Source organism: Acipenser ruthenus, chromosome 7, assembly GCF_902713425.1.
Source record: "Acipenser ruthenus chromosome 7, fAciRut3.2 maternal haplotype, whole genome shotgun sequence".
NCBI classification, from domain to species: Eukaryota; Metazoa; Chordata; class Actinopteri; order Acipenseriformes; family Acipenseridae; genus Acipenser; species Acipenser ruthenus.
The window spans coordinates 46,548,543-46,565,327 of NC_081195.1; the positions used below are offsets into that span (position 1 = coordinate 46,548,543).

At 36.9% G+C, this 16,785-nt stretch overlaps 1 protein-coding gene across 4 annotated transcripts in view; it reads left to right on the top strand.

Moving 5' to 3' along the window:
- LOC117415712 (protein PHTF2-like) overlaps positions 1-16,785 on the top strand; it is a 65,989-nt gene that overhangs the window by 35,123 nt on the left and 14,081 nt on the right. For 3 of the 4 annotated variants that reach the window (XM_059027149.1, XM_034026413.3, XM_034026415.3), the window contains 7 exons: positions 196-252; positions 5,021-5,090; positions 7,182-7,340; positions 9,192-9,357; positions 11,186-11,347; positions 14,365-14,569; positions 15,279-15,440. In XM_059027149.1, coding sequence (XP_058883132.1) covers positions 196-252; positions 5,021-5,090; positions 7,182-7,340; positions 9,192-9,357; positions 11,186-11,347; positions 14,365-14,569; positions 15,279-15,440 — 981 coding nt within the window. The remainder of the gene's footprint in view (positions 1-195; positions 253-5,020; positions 5,091-7,181; positions 7,341-9,191; positions 9,358-11,185; positions 11,348-14,364; positions 14,570-15,278; positions 15,441-16,785) is intronic. The other variant, XM_059027150.1, reaches the window with a different exon arrangement.

Consider the following 16,785-nt stretch of genomic DNA (forward strand, 5'->3'; position numbering starts at 1 on the left):
TGACACCCTGGGAGCCTTCAAGAAGCTGCTTGATGAGATTCTGGGATCAATAAGCTACTAACAACCAAACAAGCAATATGGGCTGAATGGCCTCCTCTAGTTTGTAAACTTGTTCTTATGTTCTTAAATGACTTTTAACATTCACAGGTTAGCGTTACAAAAATATGTTTCTTTTCTTTTCTTCTTTTTCCCCAGATTGGGGCCTATGATCAACAGATATGGGAGAAATCAGTAGAACAAAGAGAAATCAAGGTAAATGATTCTGAATGATTCTAGATTTTTTTTTTTCCTTTGAAGATAACCTACATTTGTTTCATAATGCAGTACACTCTCTTTAGTCTATAATTATTTATGTTCTTTTTGACATTTTATTAATATTGTTATTCTTTTGAATTATTTCCTTGTTCAAATGAGGCGACTGGCCCCTCAGTTTTCTGTTTCCACTGCCCTGTATGAAAGCTACATCAAGTTATAATTTTTTGTTAGTGATTTTAATTTCCGATTAGTCACCTTATGCTTCCAGTTTGCTTTTCCTCCTCTCTGATGCTGTCACTACTCTGTTCAGTTTATTAGACTGGTAAGTACTTGGGGATTTCTTTATGTGTTGTACACGCTTCAGTGTTTAGCTTGTGGGTTATGGTTTTTGGTTTGCTTTAACTGATTTTAAATCCCGTTTTACATAGACTATTTACATGATACAATTAGAAATCATTAAAGTCTGTTTCCCATTATTTTCTTCATGTATTGCCAAACAGAGGATTTGCCCGTTATAGTATAATATTTCATACTTTGCAAGGGATAATTACAAAAGACAATACAAATTTAGACATGGAGGGATCCACTGCTATATTTATTCATAACACATTAAAACACAATATTTACAGTAAGTGATCAAATATATATTTGTCATTATTATTTGAATAGTTCAACTGTAATGATTCACATAATTTTGGGTTTTGACTGATTCAAAGCTTTGGTTTGTTCTTACAAAGGACACATTGTATCTGCTGGATTTAAATGCTTCCACTGAACATTGGTGAAAACACCCAAAACAGTTATAAATGACTCAATTGAATTTATGAATACATCTTTGATTTCTTATTTATCATGTAAATAGTTCCATGGAATGGTCTAAGAATTTAAGGGCTGGACAAAACCAGGTTTGAATTTAAATGCAGAAATATGACAGTACATCAAATACACATTTTAAAACAAAAAATAGTGTACCTTTTTATTTATTTATTTATTTATTTATTTATTTATTTACTTATTTATTTAAAAGAAACACACAAAAAATGTGACAAATAAGGGCCTCTAGACTCAGTAGCTACAGTAGTGAAATCCCATCCAAGCTGTTTATACAGTATGTTGTAGTGTATTGTTTTTCTTCCAAAGATTCTATGAAAGAAACATGTTTGTACTGTTTTTTCAATGAATGAGAACAGAGTGATTGTTTAATTACTAATGTAGGAATGAAAACCATAACAATAGAACTCATTTAGTTGAAATAGCTATTCTCTATTGTAGATTTTATGGGTCAAGCACTGCTATAAATCTTTTTAAACAAACTTAGATCATTAGTTTAAAATCCCCTGGTAGTGTACAAAGAGGTTTTGAAATACTCCAGGTAATAAACTACTGGTGGTGACTGAAGGCCAGTCAGGTAGAAAACACCAATAACATTCATGTGATTCTAGTATTAATCAATCCTTATGAATCTCCATTTACTTATCTGAAATGACGCTTATCCTTAGTCTAAAGAAAACACTGGCTTTGCTTAGCCCTTTCGGACAATGTTGGAATGACTTCATTTTTTTAGAACTATTTGAAATGATTGGGAACACATACATAACCCTTTGGCTGGAACTTACAGCATGTGTTTTTAGGCACAACCCAAGCAATATGTGGACAAAAAAACAAAAAAAACATATCCATCATGAAATTCGTCTACAAAAGCCTAAACTACTATTTACCTCTTTTGGCATGCAAGATACATTCATTTTATCCAAAACTGGATATTTCACATGAATAATCTAATCAGTGAATCTCTGCTCTTTATGAACAGGAAAGTTATTGAAGCACTGTAAATAGTCTGGTTCTCATGGGAACTGGCATATTGGAACTACTAGAAAGGCCAGTTGGCATATGTGAATACATAAGCAGTATGAATGCTAGCGATTTCTTTTTCTGGTTCACTGTGATTGAAATAACACCTGTACTAGTCTGCAGTTTTTGAATAATTTGTATTATATGCTTATTTACATTACTTTATTATTATTATTATTATTATTATTATTATTATTATTATTATTATTATTATTATTATTATTTATTTCTTAGCAGACGCCCTTATCCAGGGCGACTTACAATTGTTACAAGATATCACATTATTTTTACATACAATTACCCATTTATACAGTTGATTTTTTTTTTTTACTGGAGCAATCTAGGTAAAGTACAGCAGCAGTGTCCCCCACCTGGGATTGAACCTCCGGTCAAGAGTCCAGAGCCCAGAGCCCTAACCAATACTCCACACTGCTGCCCTTAATACTTAAAGAGATTCTATGGTGGTCTGTAGTCGCACACTTGGGCAATGCCATTTCTAAACCTGTTGTGCTACTGTACAGTCATATATAACTCATTAGCATTTAAAATAGCTTTTGTTTCATTTGGACAAGATTTGGTAACTCTTATTCAATTTGTTTTTCAATTTACATGTCATGCAAATCAAGTAAAGCGCCAAACATTTTTGTATGCAAGTACCAGAGGCAATTTTTTTTTATTTGAATAGCTTTATGCAGTGAATATAATTATGTATTGCTTCAGGAATACAGTTTTAATGCCCAGCTCAGTTATGGTCACAAATACCAATTGCTTCTTATCATCATGCACTTGGGAGCTTGTCATTTGTCAAAATGATGCACAGTCTGTCCTGATGTAAGCAGTCAATCAAAGATGTTTGGATCAGAAAAGGAGTACATGTTACAATATTTTCCTACTGAGGGTCTTATTTCCTGAAGCATATACAGTACAAGACCAGAGCCACCTGTTGCAGGCAAACAGTTTGACTTTTAAAACTAAAAAAAGAACTGTCCTGAAAGGCACATATGCCATGATAAAACAAGAAAGAGGTGCTCTTAAGCTTTGCTTTCACACGGTGCAATTTGTCAAATTTCCGGTGGAGGGGATAAAATACACAAACTACAAAACAGCAGGGAAGCCAATAATAAACATAAATCATGTTGATACACTCGTGTGTCTACATCTGCCACCATGTGATTTTTTTTGTTTTAAAGCAGGACAAGTAATTGTACAAAGCCTTGATAAATCATTCCTGTAGGAAGTGTACATATTTTAAACTACCCTGACTTGCACCTGCTCTGTGAAATGTTATGTTCTGTTCTGATACACAATAAGTGGGTTCAAAAGCCTTTTATTGGAAGAGCACATGGGGAGGTGTACAGAGCAAAAGGGATAGTGCAGCTGTTTAGTCTTGCTTACAAGTCTCACATTTCTCTCTCATTCTCACTTCCTCTATCTTCCAATATGGGGATTTCTGGTTACTTCTCTTCATTTTTCTAACTTTACTGTTTTTAAAAGATTCATTGCTGGCCTATTTTTTTCAGCAGGGATGATTGTGTTTCTCGAAGCACTTTCAAGAACTTTGGGCATAGCAACTACAACGACGTCAACATACTGACTTTTTAAAAACATGTGTTCTGTTGAGTCTTGTTGGCTGACTCCCCCAAAAAACAGTATTGTCAGTGTATTTGCTGGTTCCCGCCTGCTGTCTCTAGGGAGAAATGTTTGGAGAAAAACAATCATATGCAGCGAGGCAGTACACTGCACAAGATGCAGTGAATGTATTTGCACATTAAAATCATCTGTATAAATGACATTTTCTGGCAGAAAGACATTGTAAGTGCAAAACTGAAAGTGCAGAGCCTTGGAACCCCCCACTGTTAAATCACACCCTGTGTGTACAAAATATTTACATATGAAGCATGTATTCAAATTCTGGCTGCCTACAGCTAATCATTTGTTAGCAATTTTATTTCCTTAAGTGCCTCAGTCAATCACAAAACTGCAGGTCCTCCATGTAAAGGGCCAACACAGAATAGCCGACAGTGACAGCTGATTCAAAGGTTGATGCTAGCAGTGGTGCTGTGCGACAGGCTACACCTTTTAATTCATGGAATTCCTGTACTGCACAAATAAAATACAGTTTTTAGCTACAGTAAGAGGACAAATGCACAACATTTTAAAGCAACATAATTCATTTACAATTAAGATGCACCCTTAAACAAAAATGTACTGTATTTTGTCATCTTAGCAATCTAACATGTTCAGTGCAGTGTCAGAAACAGTATAACACATTGAAACATACACATCACCCACCTGGCTATTTCTTCAAGGTCAATTTGTTTGAATAACTTTAAAACAGTTTATACCTGGGGGTCAGTATGTACAGTACAGTTCAGTTCATTACATGACGGATAGATGGGAAGGAAATAGGTTATCATGCTGCATGATTTAGGCCTGGCTGCAGTTTAGGTTCTGCTTTCTTCCACAGCTCGTGAAAACTGATCATAGAAAGGGTGGAATGAGAGCTGTTGGTTATTAAATAAACAGAAATATCCAGAACTGCAGAAGACCATGCATAATGCCAGCAATTTCAAGCTTTAAGCACTAAGAGCATTAGTTTTGTGTCTACAAAATACACTATTCATAAGATTGTATACAATAGCACTAAAATAAAGTGTTCCAGCTACTCAAACATATTTGTTGTGATTTTGTTCAGTCCTAGACAATTTATGCACAGCTGACAGCTGGATAACAGTGCAATGTGTGTCACTCAGTGTGTTATAATCTAACACGCATGGGTTTTTGGCCGAGCTAGTTGCCTCTTTTGACACAATATAATCTCGATTAACCTCTTACATTGTATTGCATGACTTTTATAAAGTGATCCTCTATAACCTTGTTTAATTGTATTGTATTAATATGATCTATTTTCTAGGGCCTGAGGAACAAGCCAAAAAAAACAGGACATGTGAAACCAGACCTCATAGATGTTGACCTTGTGAGAGGTGAGAATCAGATTTGAATCAACTCTATTATGTTATCCAACCATACAGTCATACCTCTGGGGAAACCAACTCAGAAACATTTCTCCTTATATTGTTGCAAACTGAAAACGAGAGGAGAAATATGGATCTGAATCAAATTATGTTCCATGAATCTTAATGTTTCCTTAGATTTTCTCTTCCAAAACAGATAATTGGCCTGATATTTTCTGACCTTGATCTAGAAGTAAAATGTCAAATGTTCCCCACAATCCATGTAAGTAACTTTAGTTTACCTGTGTGGCAAAGACCTCCATGACTTAGTTTGTCAGACATGCAGCATGAAGAATAGACACACTGGAGGAGACAATCATTTCAGTTTACTGTGCCCTCGTTTCTTGTAGCTGCAGGTAATAAAGTGAAATACTATTTCTGTTCCACATGGTCACATACACTCTGTAGCTGTGGCAATTACACCTGCATACCATATGGCAGAGGCAAAGGTAGGAGTGATAAAGATATTGTGTTACCACTTGCATATAGCAATTAGATAGGTGTTTTCTGTCCATCACTCAATTACTGTAGTTTATCTTAGCTTTTATCTTATGTTCAACCTTAAATACCTGGCGGTATTGAAGTGCAGTAATGTTTTGTTTACACTACAAGAAATTCCACCGTGGAAAAAGTCTTATTTATAAAACCTCACTTCCTGACCAATGATTCCATAATTTTTTAGCCACTGTGCCAAGTCAGGGTTTAGGTAAAACAACTAATAATTTCATCCATGTGTCAAACTTAATTAGAATGAGATGACCCCCCAGAATGAAGCTGTTGATACAGTAGAAGAGAATTGTCTGTGAATGGTCATGAGGTGGCTTAATAACTTGGTAAAGGATCTGGAATTCCTAGAATTTAAATGTGATATTGGAGACAGGCAAGTGATTTGCCTCTCCAAAAAGTGTGTACAGAGGACACAAATCCATATGCAGTGGACATGGAAACGATAATCAGTTTGTCACAATTCTAGATAGGTAGTGTCAGACAAAATGTTAAGGCTGTGTCAGGCCTGGGTTTTTTTTTTTTGTCTGTTTGCAAAGAAAATCTAAGTGACATCAGCACATTTGTGGCCCATTCTTTGGGCAAACCAAGTTTAGCATTTTTAAAATGGCGGAAAGCCGTAAACAAGCACCCCTTAGTACAGCATCACTGTGACGTCATTCTGCAGAGGCAGAGATGGAAGCTGACAGAACAACACTGCTGATATAATCAACAGGTCTGTGGCAGATCAAATCAAGGAACCCATTTAGACCAGGGTTTTACTCCATGTCTAGGGCTTTACTTGCTCTTTTCTGACCCGCCCATACCAGGCGGGGTTGTTGGGAGTAATTGAAGGCGTGAAGTACTGAGTTATTTTATTATTGCCACACCTATGGTAGTTGGGTTTTGAAAAACAAGTAATTCTAGGATGTGGAAATCAATCTGAATTCTGTTTTTTTTTCTGCTAAATGTATCCTCACCTGAGTCTGTCTGTCTTTTCTATTGCTTAACCAAAGGAAGAAATCCAGGCAATAATTTTCCATTTACCAATTTACATTTATCACTTCAGGCAGATTTACCATTGGCTAGATTCAACATGAGCTATGACTTCTGACTTCTGACTTATTTATATGGTTAGGTTTTGTTTTGTAGTTCCTACATGATACAAATTGAATGTTTGAATAGCATTGTTTTTACATAATATCTTGTTTCTGCTTTTAGTAACCGCAGTACAGTATACAGTGCTCATAAGAATATGTAGATCATGCAGCAGGCTAAAATTAACCAAGCCATTTTTTCCAAAAACAAAAAAAGGCAATATTTGTATTAAAAGCTTCAAAATAATCATCCATGAGGTTTATTTAGAAGCTCCTTTCTTACATAGCTGTGCAACATTTTCAATTTGCTTTTTGTTAACAATAAAATGTGCACTCTTGGCACAATTCCTTGTGGATACGGCCCTGTGTAATTTCACAACAACCACTTTATAACAATTAAAACAACCAGTTCATAGCAATGTGTTTAGCTCAAATCTACTTCTCTTTTTTGTTTAAAATATCCCTCTCATGTTGTACACAGGGTCAGCATTTGCTAAAGCTAAACCGGAAAGCCCATGGACCTCACTGACCAGGAAAGGGCTTGTACGAGTGGTGTTCTTCCCCTTCTTCTTTAGATGGTGGATACAAGTGACGTCAAAAGCCATCTTTTTCTGGCTTCTATTTCTGTACCTCCTTCAAGGTTAGACTCTTGTTGCAGTGTTTTAGTTGCCATGGTTACTACAGGTTCTTATGATCAGTAAGAGTGAAGGCGATTGATTGTTTAGAATGAGAGCAAAAATATATTTACGTGCTGCAATAATGAGTGACTTCATTGTGGCAGTCTCTTGTTGAAAGCTGAAGAAACAAAGGCAATTTGTAACTGCTCTCAGTTTTAGTAAAAATATAAGTTTTTGATATATAAATATATTTATGAAGTGAGAAACTTTCAAAAAATAGAACCCATAGTTGTTAATGTGTCTCAAAGCATGTACGGTCATCGCAATTAAATTAATACTAATTAACTTTAGTATCGCTGGGTAAGAATTACACAGTTGTATAAACTTGGCTCATGATGATAAACAGCCAGCCAATATTCTGGCACAATAAATACTCTCACTTCCTTAACTTATTTTGAATTCTTGAATTGTGTTCTCTTAGCCGAAGTGTTTTCTCAGACGGAGTTGACCACCAGACACAATATAAATCAATAAATATTTGTTACTTGTCATGACGCACATCCATCAACATATGAAGTTAACAGAATAAGTAAGAGAAAAGCAATAGGCAAGTGCATGTTAATAAACAATAATAATTTATTATAAATTAACACAGCACCCCTATGTTAATAAACTATAATACAAACTATATTAACACAGCACCCCTACACACGTTAAAAAAATGCAGCACTATATTAATTATGAATACATATACGGGAGCAATATTCAAGACATGCACAAAATTATTTAACAGAATGGTGAAGCAACTCACCAGAATGGGAAACACAAAATTGCTCAGCAACTTGTGTCTGGTTTCAGGTTTTTTTCAAGAGCTTTAACAATTTCCAAAATTTTCTAGCACGAAAAACAGCCGCGTTTGTTTACATGCCACTTTGTAGCGATGAGGTGCACTCGTGGAACCCAGAATACACAATACTCGCAATGACAAGTCACATTTGAAAATATTTAATTAGCCATTTGAAATTAAGTTTGATGATGATGATGAGTTATCAGGTTACAAATCAGTACTGTATAGTTGTGAATGAATCGTTAGCAGTGCCAAAAAAGGTCTTCTTTTAAGCGAAGTTCCTGTTCCTTTAGACGGAGCATTTACAATGGGAAAAATCAGTTTCACCACAAGGGTGTTCTCTTAGGAGGTGTTCCTATTCACAGAAACTACTGTACTTTATTTATTTTTAATAGCCACAAACTAAATAAAAAATATCGGTCTAGATATTCATCCATAAGTAATAATTTAGCCATTTTAGTATTGTAAAACTTCCAAGTGCACCACTATATGGTATATATTTTGCAGTGTTGTTTTTAGTATTGTACAAAATGACATGAATATATGTAGTTACAGTAAGTGTAATTATTTTCAGCCATATAAAAAGTGCTTTTTAGGAGCTAGGTGCCACAGTGGGATTCCCTGGAAGCCTGGTTTCAACTCCAGCTAAGTTCACATTACAAAACCACCATACAATTGGCTGCAGGTCCAAGAGAGTCCAAGAATTGAAGAAGCACAGAAACTTAACATATTCCTCACCCCCAGAGAAGGTGCTTTTACCCCATCAAGTTAATGTTGCTACTGATTATGCTGCCCCTTTTCTGCAAACAAATAGTGGTGCTGCCAATCATGCCTTTCTATAACCACCAAAAACTGAATAGCTGTGATGACTGTAACAACAGAAAAGGGCTGCATTTCTTAGTCAACTTTGACATCAGATCTTACACAATGATTCTGCTAACCCTGTCAGGGTCTTTCGTATTGGTGGGGATTTGATTTACTATGAGAGTGCTGGCTGTTTCTCCCGACTCTCTCCTTTGCTTTGCAGTTGCAGCAACAGTGTTATTTTTCACCAATCCCCAAACACACAACGTCCCTGTAACAGAGGTGTTTGGTCCTATCTGGTTGATGTTGATGCTGGGGACCGTTCACTGTCAGATTGTGTCAACGCGCACTCCCAAACCCACTCCCAGTAGCGGAGGGAAGAGGAGAAGGTGGGTGCCTCCGTCATGGTCAGAAAATGAAACTGCTTTTTACGCATGCTTGAAAACATTTGTTTTTTGTTTTTAAAGCTCTGGTTAATGGTTCCTAGAGTTGCTTTTTCTTCTTCATAGAACCTTTAAAGGAGGGATTACCAATGCTTTAAAATCCATTTCCTTGCCTTATTTTACCATTCGCAACATTAGCACTGTCCCCCAAGAATTTGTTTGTGCTTAAGAGCTTTTGGATTTTCACCTGCATTTTCCAGTTTATGCAGCTTTTAAATCCAGTGTTCTAGATTCCTGGTACCTAATCCCTTCCTGTAAATTACATTGACTGGTTGTAGTTGGAGCATAGAGTAAATCTGGCCTACAACACAGGAAGTGATTAGATTGCAGGAAGCAACAACACCTTTGAATGTATCGTGTTGTGTTAAAAAAAGAAAATCTTTGTATCAATACTAAAGTAAAATAATCAGGGGAAAAACAATAGATTCTAAGCACAAGAAAATGGCACCCAGTGACAATGTTGCTAGTTCTAATAAGATACAAGCCTTGGTTATCACGCCTTTCAAATTTAGTAATGGAAGCAAAATAGTAACAATCAGTATAAAAGCCACGATAGTGACCAGTGTTACTAATTGTAACTATACAGTATATAAAGATCACCTGCAGGTTTAGATCCTCTTTATAAGCCGGTTTGGCTGTAAAAGGTAGCTCCATTTTTCATGACTCACCAGGATACCTCAGAATGTGTGCGATTAGCTTGCTAGGCACTTCTCAAAAAAAGGGGGTGTTGATTTGTTAAAGTGCAAGGCCCTGCTGAGGTGAAAGGCACACCCTTTCTATTGGATTTCTAAAGAAGATTCTTGCATTCTATATACCTACAAAACCATTTTATTACAATAGAAAAAAAGAAGAAAAAAACAAGGCTGCCAAAGCAACATTACTATGTATCTTGGTTCTTTCTTGCATTCCTTTCTCTTGCTTATCACAAAGCAGCTTCTTCAAACTTTGGATCTGGACAGAAAAAACTCTTGAGATGAGGCTGAGGTGAAGCTGTTGAACATTTCATCTTTATTTTAGTTTGGTGTCTGGGTGAGCTCTGAACTCTGTGTAGTGTAATACTGTTTTCTGACACAATGTTAATATAGAATGGCTCTTGTTGCCTTTACAACAGTGACATAGTCCAGACCTTGTAAAATGATAATTTGCTTCCACATTAACTACATTAACTAAGCAAATTCAATTAAACACCAGAAATCAAGCAGTTTGGTCCAGATTTTTATACAACAAGTAAGGACTATGGGTAATGCAGATACTGTTTCACAGTACATTCACAGTATATGCCTCATTGACATACATACTGTCAGGTTGATATAAGGGCTGTGACTTTGCCAAACTGTAAAAGTGACTAATCACTCAATTCCCATCACATTGACTTTTAATACTGAGAAACGGTGCCCGAGATCACTGACAACTGAAGTTTGAGTCATTTAAGACAAAACTGCAGAAATAAGTTGACTGTTCAGCAGCTTAGCAGTTTGTAACATTATAATGTAGAGGAACTGCTGGTCTAAAAGTCTTGTTATTCCATATTCTTATGGGAACTTTGAGGTGAATCTCTGGTGTTCCGTCGTTAATCCAGTGAATAGCAGGGCTTGAGAATTGTTCCACTTCTCACCAGATCATAGTCTTGTCACAGACAGTTGCTTTGTGGTAAGCTCTATTTGTGAATGTTTTTTTTTTTCTTAAAAGAAAAGAAAAAAGGCTACAGGCATCATAATTCTGTTGGATGACCTCTTTTTAAGCAAACCTCTGCTTTTAATCTTTCTCGCTAAAGGAAGTTAAGGAAAGCAGTACATTTGGAGGTGCATAGGGAAGGAGATGGCTCTAGCACTACAGATAACACACAGGAGGGGGTGCTGCACTGCTCCAGTTCTGTCTCCACTTACAGCCTTGGCACTTTCTTCAGAGATTTCTGGCATGATTTCTTTAAACCAGGGTGTGTATTTTCAAGGTTATATCTTGTTCACAAGCATCGATATCTCTTTTGTATCAAAACCATACAGATAAACAAATGCATAAATTAATACATTCAAATCTGTTTGTTTGTTTTCTTTTTTATCAAAAAGTTAAGTGTAAATATTCTAAACTTTTTTTTGTTGGGCAAAAACTGTATTTCTTGTAAACTGAAAATGGAAGTTATAATACGAGAACAACTGGTTGTAGAATTTTAAAAATATTTTGCAGTACATACAGTGCTACCACGTTATAACGCGACCTGTTATTGTGCGGAATCGATTATAACATGGTAAGGTCATGGCTCCATTTCCCCCATAATGCAATTTGACTCGCAAACGATGAGTGAGCATTCCAGATGTACAGTACGAAGCATGGCAGACAGCAAAAAACTAAAATATTTCTCTGTTAAAATGAAACTCGATGCGGTGGACAGAGTAAGAAAAGGGGAAATTCAAGCAGCAGTTTATATTATACCCTGTTGTTTGTTTGTTTGTGTTTGTGTGTGTGTGTGTGTGTGTTAGCAGGGAAGTGGTAAGCTTGCCTCAGCCGGGATTGGTGGGTGACGTCCGGGGAGGCGGGGACATGAAAGCATGTCGGGGTGTGCCCACATCAGCGCAGGCAGAGCCGAGTGAAACAAGCTGCTGTGAGAGTGCAAGACTGTTTGTTGTTTTTGGTGTGGACCAGGCTTGCGGGGGCCGGGAATAATCGTTCCAGTAAACCGTGGATTCGAGTACCTGCAAATTGTGTGTGTTGCCTACCTTCATTTTCCACTGTATTGTTAATTTGGCTTGTGGGCATTGTAAATCATTTTGGGAACACAAAATGCCAATATTCGTTATATAGGACTAAACACAAATAACGCTGTCTCCTAATTATGGACCCCGACATTATAATGGGGTAGCACTGTACTATGCATCTCCTGTTTAACATCAGTTTATCACCAGTATGTAAGAAAATAAAGTATTAAACAGACTGTTGCATCTGCAGTGGCACTTCAGCACCAAACATGCACAGTACTGGGTGCAGGAGCATTTCAGCTTCAAGAAAGGCAAACTCAAGCTCTATTCCAACATCATGAATGAAAACAAATTAAACATCTGGCTAAGTATAATCAAATGCTAATTGTTTTCTTGAATTGTCACTTTAAATTGAACGCTTTTGAAATTTGTTTAGCTGTGCAGCCGATAATTGGCATACTGGCATACTGGAATTTGTAATCCATTATCAGCCATTAGGTGTCTGAAATGTTCCTCAGTTTCCAGTCCTTGGTTACCAATTGCAATGAACAAAAACGAGAGTCCTCGTTGAAACATTAGGGTGAGTCATTTCAGATTTCTGTGAAATGTTTGCTTTTTACCAGTTTTCAATACAAGAGGGGATACTGCAGCTCTTTGTTTATTTACTGTGTTTACTGTTTGTGGTCTCATTGATGCTATAAATTATTTATTTACTGTACATCAACAGTGCTCTAAAACTTTAATGTGTTATGTTCACCTTAATATTTATCGTACTGCCTTTTGTATATGGGGTTTTAATCCTGTATACCATTTGGACAATGTTCAAGCTGAAAGATGATGGGGAAATATAAAATTGGGGATTTTGCATAGCTTAATAATAGAACATGTTGTTTCGATTATATGTGACCAGGCCTTTTTGGGGAGTTTTGAAGCACTGTCTAGATGACCAGTACTCAAGCAGCTTTACCGCATATCACCTCTACTAACCATTGTCTTGACTCCCCCTTGTACCTGACAAGCACAACCACAGGAAAGACATTAATTAATACACTATGAAAAAAGTAGCTCTCTGCTGCTCGTGACCAGATACCTGCCATGAGACACAAACACCTGGCAGGCAATATGGTGAAATAGGGTCACTTCTGTATAATATGTACAGGCTATTTACACCTATAGTACAGGTTACTTAAAAGGTCATTTTGATCTCCTAGGCAAGACAGACATGGAATACTGTGGCAGCCAGTAGTTCCCTCTGTGTGACCTATACTTTTTATGTTTCCTATAACCGCTGCACATGTAATTATAGATTTGGTCAGGTGGCTGCTCAGCTGTATAAGGTTGCACCTGTAGAATGAATACTGGCAAGCAGGATAAGTAATGGTCAGTATGTTCTTCTGCAATGGGAAGTATGACCATGTGGGCGATTTCTATTTAATTAAAAAAAAAAAAAAAAAAAGATGCACAAATAAAAGAATGAAAACAGGGAAAGTTTATTTCCAAAGGTGTATAAATTCAGACCTGGTGGTGAGGAGGTGATTTTCATAATAAATGCTAGCCTCTGTATTCTGAAATCTCTTCCTGTCATGTGATGCTTTATTCCTTTTTGTAACACAATGAAGTATAACCCTTCTTCACTGCACTTTATCACCTGTCATAACTAAAGCTAATAGTATATTATACATGTTTCTTTTTTTTTCTATAAGCATACTTTTTACATATTGTATTTATTTGTATGTTATGTTTTAGTCACAGTAGTCAAGTAGTGAATTACGTGGCAAGGAATACAATCTTGTGGTTTTAAAGGACTCAAAGTCGTGCAAAGTCACTTGAATGTATTTATTGTAATACACCACAAACTGACAGCTGTTTTACTCTTTTTAAAGAGTTTGCAGTATTTAGATTTTCTGCTCTAATGATGAGATCATATCCTTTGCCTTCTAAAGAACTGCTGCCAGTAAGTCCTGATGAGTTCATTACAATAATCCAGCTGGAAACGCAGCTGGGCCAAAATAATGTACAGTGCGATTCCTTGTGTGTCAGCTTCTTTTTATTCTAACCTCTTAAAAGGATACATTCCTTTATAAAAGTAATATAAAGATGCATGTGTCATTTTTTTGTGTTTTTCTGTTATACTTGTAACATCGATACCAGAAGCTCCCAAAAATTATAAAGTAGCCTTTTAATAATTGAATATATTATTCATTCTCAGATCTCATAATAGTCCATCTTAAAAAGATGTGTTGCTTGTGCCCATCCTCAGATCCAAGAAGACCAAGCTATCCATTGATAAGTCGACAGAGACTGACAATGGCTATGTGTCTCTGGACGGAAGGGTGACCAGCAAGAGCAGTGAGGACGGGAACCAGCTCCACGAGCCCCACTGTGAGGTCCTGAGGCCTGAGGAAGGATGCTGGAGCACAGGAGGAGCTACCAGACACATACATCACCATGCAACTCAGCATAAGGTGGGATAGTTTCCTTCAATCATTGATTCTCATGTAAAACCATGTCATTATTTCAAACAGTTTATTTTGTTGCAGTTTTACTTTGATGTAGTTTGACTTCCCTTTTTGTGTGTTTCTGTGTTCTAGTTGTGGCTTGGGAATCACAACTGGTACAGCATGCTTGGATGTTAAATTGCAGGAGTTGTTGATTTTTGACTGGGATGAGTCATTTCTATTAAAATAAGTTACCCTTGTGATTTGAATGGTTTCTGCTCTTTGGGATCACCCTTAATATCTTGTAACCACCCTCGCCTTGACACAACTCTGAAGTGTGTTGGACTCTTTCCACTTCCTCCTCTCTAGGCCTCCCTTCATGATGTACACTTCCAAAGATATTATTATTTCACCAGGAAAAATCACACACCTTGTTTACACATACGTCATAATGTTGAACGTGTTCAACATTAGGAGGGTTTGCTTACCAAGTCTGTTTTTAAAAGGACCACTGTGTCTTTTGATTTTGATAGAAAAACAGAATCCTTAATCTGTATCAACGCACCTGTGGCCTATCTCAAAGACGTATTTTAAAATGCGTTTCTCTTTCAAGAATAAAAATGTTTTTAGGTACAAGATAGGTAATCAAACAAACTAGCAGTCACATAAACAAGGAGTCCTAGTACATGTTCTGTCTTCCGTGTCTCAGTTTGCTTTTTTAACACTGATGTTTCAGGATGTTCAGAGAATGATAGAGCATGCGTCTGACGAGGTCTCGAGCGAGGAGGACCCTGAAACCGGGTACAGTCTTGGCCGGCGTAATGTTGAGCGCACATCGAGTGACTACGCACTGCGCAACAGAAAGCCTCACCACTACAAGAAACACTACCCTGCTGAGGTATGACCTGCTGCTGCTGTAATTGTACCCAACGGTGGTGTGTTCTATTGTCTAGGAGTGCTATAGGCTGCATAGGATTTGGGCAGCAATAGTAAAGCAGCGATGTGTAATGAAAACATCACTGAATACTGCTCTTTATGCCTAGTGCCCAGAAAAGCAAGGTTAATCTCATCAGGGAGAGTTCCATTTGGTTTTTGAACACAGTTATAAAAGATTACTTTCCCTGCATGCAGTCCTTCTTTTTAGAAGTATCTTCCTGATATTTCTTACAGAAGTGATCATGTGTGTAACCAATTGGGTGCATGTCAGATAAACTGTTTTCACACCATTGTTGTAAGCCCACCATACATGAGGTGGTTTCCAGAAATAATGCTGCCTCCTGTAAAGTAGATGTTTCTTTGTTTCCTATATATATATATATATATATATATATATATATATATATATATATATATATATATATATATATATATATATATATATATATCTTTTTTTATTTTTTTTAGTTGCCAGGAGAGATTCGATTCTTTTTAAACTTGCAGTGGTTTAAGAAACTCCCATGTGGTTAGCAGCTGCTAAAATCAACAATAGGCCTGTAATTTAATATTAAGGGAGTAAATTATTATTATTATTATTATTTGTTTATTTAGCAGACACCTTTATCCAAGGCGACTTAGAGACTAGGGTGTGTGAACTCTGCATCAGCTGCAGGGTCACTTACAACCACGTCTCACCCGAAAGACAGAGCACAAAGAGGTTAAGTGACTTGCTCAGGGTCACACAGTGAGTCAGTGGCTGAGGTGGGATTTGAACCGGGGACCTCCTGGTTACAAGCCCTTTTCTTTAACCACTGGACCACACAGCCACAAATTTAGCTTGAAAATGTTCAGTGAAAATTGAAAAAACGTATTTGATTGTGGGCTGAGGTTGCTGATGCCTGGTCACAAAAAGGTAGTTCTGAAAACCTGGACTAGGTGCATGGAAAGTGATTTTGAGGAACCCTGCCTTCTAGTGTGAGTGCAAGCTGATTTAGGGACATTTGACCAAGGTTAATCGATGTTAAACTGTGGTGTGGACAGATACACACAATACTGTTAATTTTAAATGTTTTCATTGGGAGCCATGTGGTACCTTCCATGTTAGGAGGAATTAGTTTGTTGAGTCTCTGATAGAAGTGAAGCACCTAAATCTCAAAACCTGCATTTATAACATAGGTTTTAGCAGGGGACACATTCTGTGTAGTCGCCCAATGTTTGTAAGCACAGCGCTTGAAATCAGATGAAGAAAAGTGAATTTGTCTGGTTGGTGGTATGTGCAGTTGTATGTTTGTCGTTCTGCCCATCTG